The sequence below is a fragment of the Coffea arabica genome, chromosome 2c (genome assembly GCF_036785885.1).
Source record: "Coffea arabica cultivar ET-39 chromosome 2c, Coffea Arabica ET-39 HiFi, whole genome shotgun sequence".
Taxonomy (NCBI): domain Eukaryota; kingdom Viridiplantae; phylum Streptophyta; class Magnoliopsida; order Gentianales; family Rubiaceae; genus Coffea; species Coffea arabica.
Genome location: NC_092312.1, coordinates 10,512,657 through 10,523,611, shown reverse-complemented (window position 1 = coordinate 10,523,611; position 10,955 = coordinate 10,512,657). Strand labels below are relative to the sequence as shown.

At 33.8% G+C, this 10,955-nt stretch overlaps 1 protein-coding gene across 1 annotated transcript; it reads left to right on the top strand.

Annotated features, from left to right (window-relative positions):
- The first annotated feature begins 6,385 nt into the window (after positions 1 to 6,385).
- On the top strand, positions 6,386 to 10,312 carry LOC113725887 (G-type lectin S-receptor-like serine/threonine-protein kinase B120). The gene is made up of 7 exons (XM_027249308.2): positions 6,386 to 7,813; positions 8,384 to 8,494; positions 8,600 to 8,826; positions 8,936 to 9,146; positions 9,331 to 9,568; positions 9,651 to 9,798; positions 9,918 to 10,312. Exons 1-7 carry the CDS (start codon positions 6,487 to 6,489, stop codon positions 10,227 to 10,229), a joined length of 2,574 nt encoding a protein of 857 aa, XP_027105109.2. The 5' UTR covers positions 6,386 to 6,486; the 3' UTR covers positions 10,230 to 10,312.
- The last annotated feature ends 643 nt before the right edge of the window (positions 10,313 to 10,955 follow it).

Genomic DNA, 10,955 nt, shown 5'->3' with positions numbered 1-10,955 from the left:
GCTAAAATTTATCATAAATTGGTAATGCTAAAAAATGAGCAAGTTAACAAACTAAGAAAAAATAAAATAATAAGATAAAACCAACAAATAATAATAATAATAATAATAATAATAATAATAATAATGTTAACATAATGACAAAATGAAAAATTTGAAAAAAAAAAAAGTAGGGGAAAAGAAGAGACTTGGGGGAAGAGAATTTTAAATGGGTTAGTATTATTGGGTAACCCATTTATCCCCATATACAAAAATTTAAGATATCCATACCCATTTATTCATGAGCGGGTATGGGTAAATCTAGTTAATTGGGTTGATTTGCCACCTCTAATTGCAATATATTAGACTTGCAAAAGTGGGAGAAAAAACTAACGTATAGTGAGACTTGAACCAAGGACTTCTAGGTTCTGAAGCGTTAATCAACTTTGTTAGCAAAATTAAGCTAAACTTCTTAATAGTGTATGCTTCGTATTTCAAATTTAGAAATTTTCATATATAGTCAAGTTTTAGTAATTTACTTGTTTTTTGGGTATGGAATAATTATTTGATAGTTTTTGTCTTAATCGTTTCTTATTCACCACATCTTGTGTGCTATATATAAAATTGTGTGATTGCTGTAAAGGTAATTCTATCTAAAACTTATGCTGGTTTCTCAATATGAGAGTTGAATGTGATTAATATTTGTGCGATTTATAAAACTTACCCTCTCCCATACGTGTGTGTGTGTGTGTGTGTGTGTCAAATACACCTCCACTCCACTATGTGATTTTGTGTGCTAACAAACTTGGCACAATAGTTGAGTTCCATGGAGTGGCAAAACGATATCCTAACAACCGTGCAACATAAGGCGACTGTTAATAATTTCTCTTTTTAGTTTTAAGGATGATTAACTGTGGGACTTTACCTATCTCTTAATAGCTCAAACTTGGTAATTTAGATCTTTTATTGGTGCAAAAAAAAAAAAAAAAACTTCAAATAATTTTAGCTTCAGTCACCGTGATGGACCAAAATAGATCCTAGAACCATAAATCGCTTACGGGGATACTTAGGACTGGTAATAGGATTGGAGCAGCCTAAACTAGGCTTGCTCAATCTAAAAAAGATTGGGCCTGAGCTTCATGTTTAACTTTGATAGGCAGGGCTTTATTTAACTTCTAGGCAGCATAAATATAATACTACTTGAATTAAATTTAAATTGAGTTTGGACTTTATTAGGCCCTGCTCAATTAAATTCAACTTTGATAGGCCTAAGTTTGACTCAAAAATTTACACACACACACACACACACAAATTAATTATTTATAATTATATTATATAATACTTAAACATTTACAATATATTATATATAATTACATATTTTTATTACGAGTTTGGGCCCAACCTAAGATGGGCTTGAAATGCTAATGTAGTTTTGAGATAAACATGAACCTCATAATACAAACTCGAAATCTAGGAGGCTGAAAGCTCTATTTCTTTTTTGACTGAGTTTAGATTTAGATTTGAGCGCAAATGTTTGATAAATAAAGCTCGTAGGCATCGAAGTTTATTATTTTGAAGTTTGAGATCAATTTATTATTCAAATAACGCGAACTCGAACTCAAATTCGACCTAGAGTCCAGAGTCCACCACCAACCAGCACAGTTCATTTAGGCCCGTACATTTTACTCGACCTTTGGGACTTCGAAAGTGAGAAACGTTCTTAACGACCTTTTATTTTGCGAAAAGAGACAGCACTGGTGGGGCTCGATTTCTCAAGTTGGTCAAACCCGAGTTTATGACGCCAGTTGACTAATCTCGTCCCCTATTTGACTAAGAAAAAGATTACGCTGATCTAGTGCGAAACTCATTTTTTATTCTCGTAGCACGAGTCGGCAAAAGTTGGCGCGATTCGTGGCCGAGCCCCCGTCTCTAATCTTAGCCAACCCGTCAATTTGGGCAACCACAAAAGGTATAAAAACAATCGCTTCTGGAAGCATTTTTCTCCGTGTGTGTGCGTGTGTTTTATTTTTATTATTTTGTTGAAAAACTAATAAGTCGAAGATGCATTTTCCGTTCTGGGATTCTGGCACTGTATCACTAAATAGCTCTTAAGCTCAGCTGCTTCCGCTGTCAATATTGCTGCAGATGTTATATGAAGGAGGAAAAGAAAAATTTGTAAAAATTCTTTTTAATTAATAATGCTGGAGATTTTATATCATTCTAGGATACTGGTAATAAAGGATTGGGATAATTTCAAAAACCTCCCCTTAGATTTCTAACAATTTTACTGAGCTCTTCTGAGATTTGAAAAATTACACCTACCTTCCTTGATTTGATAGTTTTAGTAACAAAACCTTAAAATAATATTGACTTGGTTACATTTTTAAATAAATACTCAAAAAATGCCTTTGTGTAGTGAGTTTTAATTTACTTTCATATCCAATTATAAGATTATCTAGTGTAATTATAAGGAAAAGATGCCAAAATTTTCATGTACATACCTACTATTTGCTAAACAACTATAATAATAATTTTATCACTATGATAGGATACTTTTTATGGTATTTTATTATGAATTTAGATTTATAAGATAGAAAAGAAAATGTCAAAATAATTGATTTAGAGCTTATGAATTTTTTGAGTAGTGGGATTATCATAATTTAGTAGTGATTGTGGGCCATTTCTTTTTGATTTATTGTTAATTTTAATACTAAAAAATAGAAAACAAAGATTAGCAAAAAAATTGGATTACGTATAAAGTTAACTCATAAAAAAAATCACTAATTCAACATTTGGTTACAATAGAAACTAGAGATAATAGTGGTAGTTCTACAGTTTTATTGGCAAAAAATTAAAATAAAAAAGAATAAGAAGTAAGAGAATGAAAAAAATAATTTTAAAAGCCATTCTAAGTATAAGTATATCAAACAAGGGAATTGCATTAAAATATTTAAGGGTTGTATTGTCATTTTAAATGATAAAGGAGGTATGTGTAATTTTAAAAATCTCGAGGGAGCTGAATGAAATTGTTAAAAACCTCAAGGGAGGTTTCTGAAATTATCCCTAAAGGATTTTGTGTAATGTGATTGTGGCCGGGGATTCAGGGAGGGTAAAACACTTAACACCTAATTATTGAACGCGGCAAGATTAAGCTTCCTAAAATGTGATATCAAGTTGTTGCACTTGTAGCGACTATTTGATTACTTGTTGGACCCATCCACTTAAATAAGATAATACCTAAAAATATGAAAGTAAGTTTCCCATCTAAAATAGTAAATTAACCTTAATAGATTAGTAATTTTTATACCTCAAAAGGTAAATTGAAATAAAGATTAAACTTACTTTTTAAATAAATAAATTACTACTTCATATCCCAAACTTACTTTTTAGAGAGTAAGTTTAGTTCAAATAACAGTAAGTTTTTATACATAAATAGTAATTATTGCTAATGACATGGTAAATTTGATTAATGATCAAAACTTACTGATTTTTGGAATACATGTACAATTTTACATTAAAAAATTATCTCAAACTAGTATTGGAAGTTTATTTGAAATAATGATAAGATGTTTCATTAATGATTAAAACTTAGTACCTTAGTTAGTAAGTACTCATAATATACCTATATAATAAATGATTATAGGTATAATTTAATTTTTATTATTTATATATTTTAAAATACGATGAAAAGTAGTTTCACTTTTCAGATAACCTTGTAAAATATCTAATAAAATTTTGTCATATTATAAATTTTTAATCATTTTCAATTTTTGAAAAGTTTGAAAGTTTGGATAACAATAATAACAAATCTTCCTAGTTATATATAGAATATCACTTGTTTATATATCACAATTTTTATAATTTAACACCTATGGATATAATAAGATAATAAAGTTTTAATAAATTTACATCTGGGACACAAGAATTAATAAGAATTAAAGCCCAAACAAAATGAGAAATAGTATAACAATAAAAATGACAAAATTAGTATAACAGTTAAATAAGAAAATCAGTATGATCTGGACTTTTTTCCTTAGGAGATTGTTCATAAAAATAAGATCCAATAATTAAATGAAAATCACTTGCACATATAATACAAGTTTAATTCTTATTATTTCTTGTGTCCCAGACAATAAATATATCAAAACTTTATCATCTTATTATATTAATAGGTCTTAAATTATATAAATTACATTGATAAGTGATATTCCATATATAACAAGGAAGTTGTGTTGTTATTATTATCCAAACTTTTAAACTTTTCAAAAATTATTCAAAATTATAATATGACAAAATTTTATTATTTTATAAGGTTATGTGAAAGGTTAAAATATTTTTCATAGTATTTTAAAATATATAAATACAAAAAATTTTTAAATTATACATATAATCATGTATTATACAAGTATATTACGAGTACTTACTAACTAAGGTACTAAGTTTTAATCATTAATGAAACATTTTATTGTTATTTCAAATAAACTTCCTAGTATTGGTTTGGTATAAGTTTTTAAAGCAAAATAGTACATTTGTGCTCTAAATTAGTAAGTTTTGGTCATTAATCAAATTTTCTATATTATAAGTAAGAATTACTATTTATGTATAAAAACTTACTATTACTTGAACTAAACTTACTCTCTCAAAAGTATGTTTGGAATATAAAATAGTAATTTATCTCTTTAAAAAGTAAGTTTCATATTTATTCCAATTTATCTTTTGAGACACAAAAGTTACTAATTATCACGATTAACTTACTATTTTAGATGAGAAACTTACTTTCTTATTTTTAGACATTATTCTATTTAGGTGGATAGGTCCAATAGGTAATCAAATGGTCACTAAAAGTATAATAACCTGTTATATCAGGTAACAACTATTTAGTTACCATAACGATAGTTACTACAGCATTTTCCTATGAAACATATTGAAAGAGATTGAAGTGGGAATGATGGGAATTAGTTGTAAAGACGATTTGATTAGTGAAGGGTAGTTTTGGCTTTCACTTCGCAACTGCTTAATGGTGCATGGACAAATTAACAACTAATAATGGTATTCGTTTTTTTTTTTTGGGGCGGGGGGGGGGGGGGGGGTTCATTTAGAGCATGGGGCGCTATTAATGAATTTTGTAACAAATCTTGAATGTTAATTACTACAACTACATGCTTACTCATTCACCATAAGTTCAATTTATTACTTTTTTGAATAAAGATTACAACGAATCTCTGGGAGAAACAGTAAGAGATTAGCAACAATGCATTATCGGTTAAAGAAGAAATTAGTAAGACATGGGTGCTGCAAAGTTTACCTGATAAGGAGATTAATCCCTTGAGTCGAGTCAAATAAACGCCAGAGTGTGAACTCTTGTTAGTCCCATTACAATACCTTCGACCTCACGAATAAATGATTACAAAGTTTATAACAATGTGCTGAGACACGTGTGAACATTATTTTATACTGCGCCAACCGGCGGACCAGCTTTCATCCTTGTATAACTTAATGGTACTATATGTTAGTGACAATCTCCAAATTAGACTTGAGGTACAGACGGCTGTCAAGTTGTTGTTGATTTTTGTTCAATTTCACAAGATCTACATTTATTTTTTCAGAATGTAACTCGCTTTGAATCCAAAATAAATTTTTGTGGATCTTATACATGACGTTAAAAATGATGTACATATGCAGTAATCTATTGTACTTGGTGAATTGTAGATCTTATTTATTATTTTTAGTACACATTCAATTTAATGTAAATCAAATCATGTTGAACGATTTTAAGTAATTCATTAATAAAATTTACTTTTATGCTAAAAGAAAAACATGTATCGATGTGTAATCTCAAGAGTAGAGACTGGACATTACACCAAATCCGATCGCGATCGCAATCGCAAATGTTGCCGACGACACACTAAGCAATCTTATGCACACCAAAAACTCGTGAGAAAAAGACATCCTTGAGTGCCCTGCAACAATGACCAGGTGCCTATAAGATACTGACGTCACAGGATGGTATTCTAGTTTGTCTCGCTATAATTAATTTCTTAAAAAAAGAACGGCTGCAGTATAAATAAATTCTTTTCTATTTGACATAAGAGATGGCTAGGCTCCCTCAAAGATTAACTACCAATTTATATCAATTTGTCCTTTGTTCATTTATTGACCAGAATTATTTCTTCTGTTGTTCTCCTGAGTGGGAAAGGAGAATTTTCGGAAAATGACACTTGATCTTTGTTTTCTGAGCATGTTTTTAGAAAAGCAGATGAAATATTGGAAATCAAACTTTACCTAACAACATCGCAGTTTTTCGCTGGATTGATGTCTAAGGCCTGTCCCAGTGGGCTAGTCAACTAGGAATCTTCAACAATGTGTTTCAGCTTCCAGGTCAATCTTTGTAACTCGTTATAAAATTCCCCTAAAGCTCCTGCCGGGGAGGCCTGCACAAAAACCGCTTTCTTGATTCTACTGGCACGTATACAATATCTGATTCTTTAAACTGGTTTGATTTCTTTATACATGTATGTCAGTAACAATCCAGGCTCCGAAATGGGACAGGATTTCAGGAGGTTCAGACATGTCTACTTCTGGTGTTACTTGTGCATGATTTATTGCTTCTGTTTTCTTGGCTTTTCTACTGACAGGATTTCATCAGGGCATCCAGTCAAAGATGGAGATGTGATTGTTTCTGCTGGCAAGAAGTTTGCCTTGGGGTTCTTCCGCTCCGGAAATCCAGATTTAAGGTATGTTGGCATATGGTTTTACGGAATTCCAGAACAGACAATTGTATGGGTTGCAAATAGAGACAAGCCTATTCATGGTCTTGGAGGAACTTTGACCGTGGGAAATCATGGTAATTTAGCCATTTTGGATGCTAATGGTGATTCGATCTGGTCGACAAATGTTCCAGCTGCATCAAGAAATTCTACTGCAATTCTTGAAGATTCTGGTAATCTAATTCTGTGGACTAATCACAGGAAGCTTTCGTGGCAGAGTTTTGATAATCCAACAGACACTTTTTTGCCTGATATGCAATTCTACTTTAATGTCTCAGCTGGGGAGAACCGTTTTTTCACTTCTTGGAGAAGTGCGAATGATCCTTCGCTCGGCAATTACTCAATGGGCATTGATCCTCGTGGATCGCCACAAATACTAATATGGGAAGGAAGGAACCGGCATTGGAGAAGTGGGTACTGGAATGGACTGATATTCACCGGTATTCCGAGTATGACGGCTATCTACTTGTATGGCTTTAAGCTTATCAACGAGGGGAATGGGAGGTTGCATCTCACTTATACCCCGTCTAATAGTTCAGACTTGATAAAATTCCAGCTACTCTGGAATGGCACTGAGGAGCAAAGAACTTGGGATACTGGTTTGAAGGAGTGGAGTTTAATACAATTACAGCCAGTAAATCAGTGCGAGCTGTACAACAGGTGTGGACCATTCGGGGTTTGTGATGTTATGAATTCACCGATATGCACTTGTTTGAAAGGGTACGTGCCTAAGGACAATGATCAGTGGAACATTGGGAATTGGTCAGGTGGATGCATTAGGAGGACACAGCTACAATGTGAGACAAAGGGGGGGCGAGGAGTGGGGGAAAGTGGGGAAAAAGATGGATTTCTAGAAGTTGAGGATTTAAAATTGCCAGACTTCGTAGATTATGTGGGTTCAGAAAATGTTCAAGAATGTCGAAATAAGTGTTTGCATAATTGTTCATGCATTGCCTTCTCCTTTGCAAGCGGTATCAGCTGCATGATTTGGAGCAAAGACTTGGTTGACATTCAGCAGTTTCAGTATGGAGCGAACACTGTGTTTCTCCGTCTTGCTCATTCTGAGCTAGGTAATGTTTCCAATCAATTTCACTAGCACAATATGCAGAAATTTTCTTCGCTGTTTACAATTTTAGGCTTTTCTTAAGACATTTTGTAATTAGGATACGCTGCCTAAATCCTCAACTCATTGATGTGAAAAATGGTTAAACTCAAACTTTTTTCAAAGGGAAGAGTGGTATTTGTCCCTTTCCAGGGTCTTGGCCTGCTCTTATCCCAGATTTTGATTCTAAAAGTCATCCGTTTTATAGAAAATATGTTGCCAAAGTGGTGACATAAATGTTAACATGTCTATCAGGTTTAAACAAGTGGTGGAGATAGCAGAATGTCGTATAGACAACAGGATTCATTAATAGTTTATAAATTTGCAAGACATTCAATGATCCTCCAACATTACTTTTTTGTTGGTCATTATCAGAGGGAAGCAAGCACATGGAATAAGAATCCAAGTCATGAATGAGTATTCAAGATCAAATAGCGATCCGTCTGAAATTTTTGAAATTTAAGAGACAATAAGTAACACAAGATTTCACGTAAAAACTCAGTCAAATTCTGCTTGAATGGACCTCTTTTGAAAACAGGTGGCACGAGAAAGGTAACAAAATTACTTATAGTAGCAACTGTTATGGTGGGAGTGCTCTTTCTGGGTCTGTCAATCTGGCTGCTTTGGAGGCGCAAAGACAAACTGCAAGGTTTATTCCCTAAAAGCTAATCACTCAGGTTACATGGCTTTATCACCCATAACAGTCATATGACATTTTGGTGTCTGCATAATTATCTTTGATATTCAACTGCAGAAGTTTTCAAATCATCGAAGCAGAGGGAGAGATTTCCAGAAACTCATCCAATCCAGAGTGGAGAACTTTCAAGGGATTTTTCAGGACCGGATGATCTTAGCGTCGAAGGGCAGGAATGTTCTGGGAAAGAATTAACGTATTTCACTTTCAGTAGTGTGTCAGCAGCTACAAACAATTTTTCAGACATAAACAAGCTAGGACAAGGAGGATTTGGCCATGTCTATAAAGTATAGTGCTTGCCACATTAGATATCTTATATTAGATTGTGACTAGAGATATGAAAGTATCTTGTATCTTGTCTTGATTAAACATGCTTATTCTTCCGCTTACATTCAGGGCAAGCTACCAGGGGGCCAAGATATTGCTGTCAAGAGGCTTTCAAGAAAATCTGGACAAGGGTTGGAGGAATTCAAGAATGAGGTCATGCTAATTGCCAGGTTACAGCACAGAAATCTTGTTAGACTTTTGGGCTGCTGCATTGAAGGAGAGGAGAAAATTCTACTTTACGAGTACATGCCCAACAAAAGCCTAGACTCGTTTCTTTTTGGTAAGTGGTCTAGTTTCCTGTTGGTTGCTTAAGTCTTCATCTATAAACCATTTATTAATTCTGCAATGGATATTCTTTTCAATATTATGAAAGTACTTGTAAATGCCTACCTTTACACCGTCAAGTACATGTATTTGATATTTATGTCAACGACTTCTTGGTTTCATGCACAAATGTACATCAGACCCTGTAAAACAAAATCAACTAGACTGGAGAACTCGTTTCCTCATAATTGAAGGCATTGCAAGAGGTCTCCTGTATCTTCATCGAGATTCAAGACTCAGAATAATTCACAGGGACTTAAAGGCCAGCAATATTTTGTTGGATGGAGAAATGAATCCAAAGATTTCAGATTTTGGCATGGCCAGAATATTTGGAGGGAACCAAAATGAAGCAAACACAAACAGGGTTGTGGGAACATAGTAAGTACAAACACTTCCATCCATCGTTTTCCTTATTAGAAATGATATTGGTCTTACTTGAAACCTCTTGCTTTCGATTAAGTGGCTACATGGCTCCTGAATATGCGATGGAAGGTCTTTTTTCAGTGAAGTCTGATGTCTACAGCTTTGGCATATTGCTTTTAGAGATTGTAAGTGGCCGGAGAAACACCAGCTTCCGTTCAGCTGAGCACTCAAATATCATCGGATATGTAAGCCTGTACCATATTCTCTGTCTTGAACAATTGATCCTCAGGGTTATAATAATAATAATTAGTAGTGTGGAAATCTGATTAGAGGCCTATCCTTTTTCACTTCTGTATTGTTCCAGGCATGGGATCTTTGGGACAGGGGCAGGGCAATAGACCTGCTGGATCCTTCAATCGCAGATACATGTTCCCCTAATGAAGTGTTCAGATGCATCCATATAGGCATGCTCTGTGTCCAAGATTCAGCATCTCATAGACAAACTATGTCAGCTGTGGTATTGATGTTGGAGAGCGAAAATGCAAATTTGCCCATGCCAAAACAGCCTACGTTTACTTCATTGAGAAGATCTCTAGACGTGGATGATATGTGGAATGAAATTCATGATGTTGTAACCTCAAACAATGTAACCCTTAGTGCAATCCTTGGCAGATAATTTTCATCTCAGTGCTGCTTCAGTTTTACATTTGCAGCAGCCAGCAGCATCTTTACACCGTTAACAGACATATTTTGAGAACATTTTGCCATGTGTTGTTTGGTAATTATCAGTGCCAAAGGTCAGGACACGCCATACTCTCTCTGCAGTCTGTCATGGTGATGAGCAGGGCCTCCTAATGAATCCTGCAACCTGAATAATTGAAGTTATGATTCAAGCTCATAGGACTATTTCCTTCAGAAAATGAAAAAAAAAAAAATTTTTTTTTTTTTTTTTGGTCTTATGCTACAGCATAATTTGGCTTCCTCGACAGCAACACTTCTATTAACAGCAGAGAAAATTCTGATTGGGAGGGGTATTGGGGGCAATTACCATACAAATGCGCATCATTAAATACTTCGGAAATCAGGCTTTACTCAGAATAAGAGCTGATGATCAAGGAGGAGGAGAAAAACTTCCAAACCATAATATCATGCTTTTACCTAAATCGGTTAGCAAAGAAAAAGAAATCAATTCTCTGAGGGCACAGTGGCAGATGACACATTGATTGATGTTGTTGTATTGAACTGCTCCTAAGAGTTGTAATCAACAACCTTAAGGACCCTGAATTACTTTAAATGTTGTAGAAGTTTGACGAAGTAGCTATTAACTAGCGTGCATCACCAGAACTGATTGTTCTTAAGGTTTCAAAGTGATTCATATGACTCCTTTGTTCTTAATTTTATG